At 73.1% G+C, this 1969-nt stretch overlaps 1 protein-coding gene across 1 annotated transcript; it reads right to left on the bottom strand.

The window, feature by feature from the left end:
- Positions 1–786: 786 nt before the first annotated feature.
- On the bottom strand, positions 787–1580 carry MRGPRG (MAS related GPR family member G). The gene is given in 6 exon segments (XM_030333861.1): positions 787–932; positions 935–1012; positions 1015–1094; positions 1096–1167; positions 1169–1310; positions 1313–1580. Coding segments are annotated over 6 exon segments (786 nt in total).
- Positions 1581–1969: the final 389 nt, after the last annotated feature.

The following is a 1969-nucleotide window of genomic DNA, read 5'->3' as shown; positions in this document are numbered from 1 at the left end:
CCTCCCTCCTCCTCCCCCCTTCCTTCCCCTCTCTCCCCTCTCGCCGTCTCTCCCTCGTCTCTCCTCCTTGTCCTTCCCTGTCTCTCCCGGCCTGTCCCTGTCCCTCCCATTTTTTCAGGAGGAAAGGCCCAGGGCAAACCGGGCAGGGAAGGGTCTGCAGGGGGCGGGCAGGGCTGGGGCAACGGGTGGGGGATGAGCCAGAATCCCGGTGAGGATGGGGGCTGGGGGCCAGAACACCCTCCAGGCAGCCGGCGGTGGGGCCGGGAGGGCAGGGGGCCGAGCCGCGGCCACCCTCCCGCGTGGAGCCCGTCCGGGGCGCGCTTGTTGAGGGCGCAGCGCCATCTGGCGGCCGGTGGGGAACCGCCCGGAAGACGGGACGGGGCGGGACTGGGCGGTCGTCGGCGGGTGGGGGGCTGGGGTGAGGCCGGGTTCCACGACCGTCCCGCGGAGGAAGAAGCGACAGCACCGTCGTAGTGGTGGACAGCCCGGCACAGCCAGCGCCTGGGCTCCTGTCCCTCCAGCCCCCCTCCCGGGCCGTGCGGGGTGGGGGGGCGCCCGTCCTCAGCGCTGCTGCGGGTGTGCGGTGGGGGCCCGAGCTGGAGGGGGGCTCTGCGGGTCCTTGTCCCTCCCTCCTGCCCCACCCCCGGGGCTCTACAGGCCTCGCTGGGCAACAGGGGTCAGGACCATGGCCCTCACTCTGTCCTCAGCCCTTGGGTCCCCGACCGGGGAGCTGGGGTGTTGGAGGGTGGTCACCCGGGAAGGGTCTGGCCGGGGCTGGGGCGGCCCCTATATTGAGGCCCTATATTGAGGCAGAGACTGGTCCCCGGTCCCCCGCGCGGCCTCCTCCCCCAGGGACCTCTGCAGAACCACCCACAGCGGCTGGCGTTTGCCCAGCTGCTGGCCTGCGGTGAAGCAGATGAAGGGCTTGGCGTCGCGGGAGGGTGGCCCGCGGGCCGCAGGAGGTTGAGGAGGGGCCACAGGCTCCAGAAGACCAGCGGGAGGCCACAAAAGAGGAGCCCGGAGCGATGCCCCACAGCTTGGGCCGCGGGCGCTGGGAGCGGCAGTTCACCCAGAGGAAGGGCGCCGGGCTCCCCCGCGCAGGCCGGGGACAGCAGCCACGCGACGCTGGCCGCGTGGTACCGCGCGCAGGTCAGGGGTCTGGTGCGGGCCGCAGGCGTTGGCGGGCCGCAGCACGGCCGGCGGGCTCGGGGCCCGGACGAGGCCGCAGACGAGGCCCGAGGTGTGTCTGGGCCGGCAGCCGGGGCAGCAGGTGGGGAAGACGCGGGCCAGGTGGCTGCACTCGGTGCCGAGGCCGCCAGCAGCCCCAGCCCCACGGAGAAGCCCGCGAAGGACAGGTGGTCCCGGGAGCCCAGGGCGGCCTGGACGGTGGAGAAGCCCAGCTGGCAGCAGAGGGACAGGCTGTCCGCGGCGGGGCGGAGGACGTAGACGGAGAGGGGGCCCTTCCTGACGCGGAAGCCGAGGTGCCACAGGACAAGCCCGCTCCCCACCAGCCCTCCGAGGCCGACGGCCAGAGTGAGGTCGAGAAGCACGCTGTTGCAGGTTCTCCAGAGCCCGAACATCAGGCCCTGGAAGGAGGCGCAGACATTGGTGCTGGCGTCGCCCCGAGGGAGGCCAGGGGCACCGCCCCAGGAGGCAGGGGTCATCCCGGGAGGACAGCCCCAGCCCGGGGGGGCCACCCCCCGGGCCCCCGGGGGATGCCCAGCCCTTCTGGCCTCAGCAGGAGACTCGGTAGAGAGATGTGCCAGGCACGGGGCACGGAGGTGATGGTGGCCGGTGGGGGCGGGGGGCTGCCCTCCTCCCAGCTAGATGGCTCGGCTGAATGCGCGAAAGACGTGCGGGGCTCTTCGTGGCGGCAGAGGTCAGCAATGGGCGGGGCAGGTCTCTGCAGGCACGGGGACACCCGTGTGGCCCACACATGGCGGGCCGTCCTCCCTCCCTCAGGCACCCT

This window comes from Lynx canadensis, chromosome D1, assembly GCF_007474595.2.
Source record: "Lynx canadensis isolate LIC74 chromosome D1, mLynCan4.pri.v2, whole genome shotgun sequence".
Lineage (NCBI taxonomy): Eukaryota > Metazoa > Chordata > Mammalia > Carnivora > Felidae > Lynx > Lynx canadensis.
This window is presented reverse-complemented; position numbering and strand designations above follow the sequence as displayed.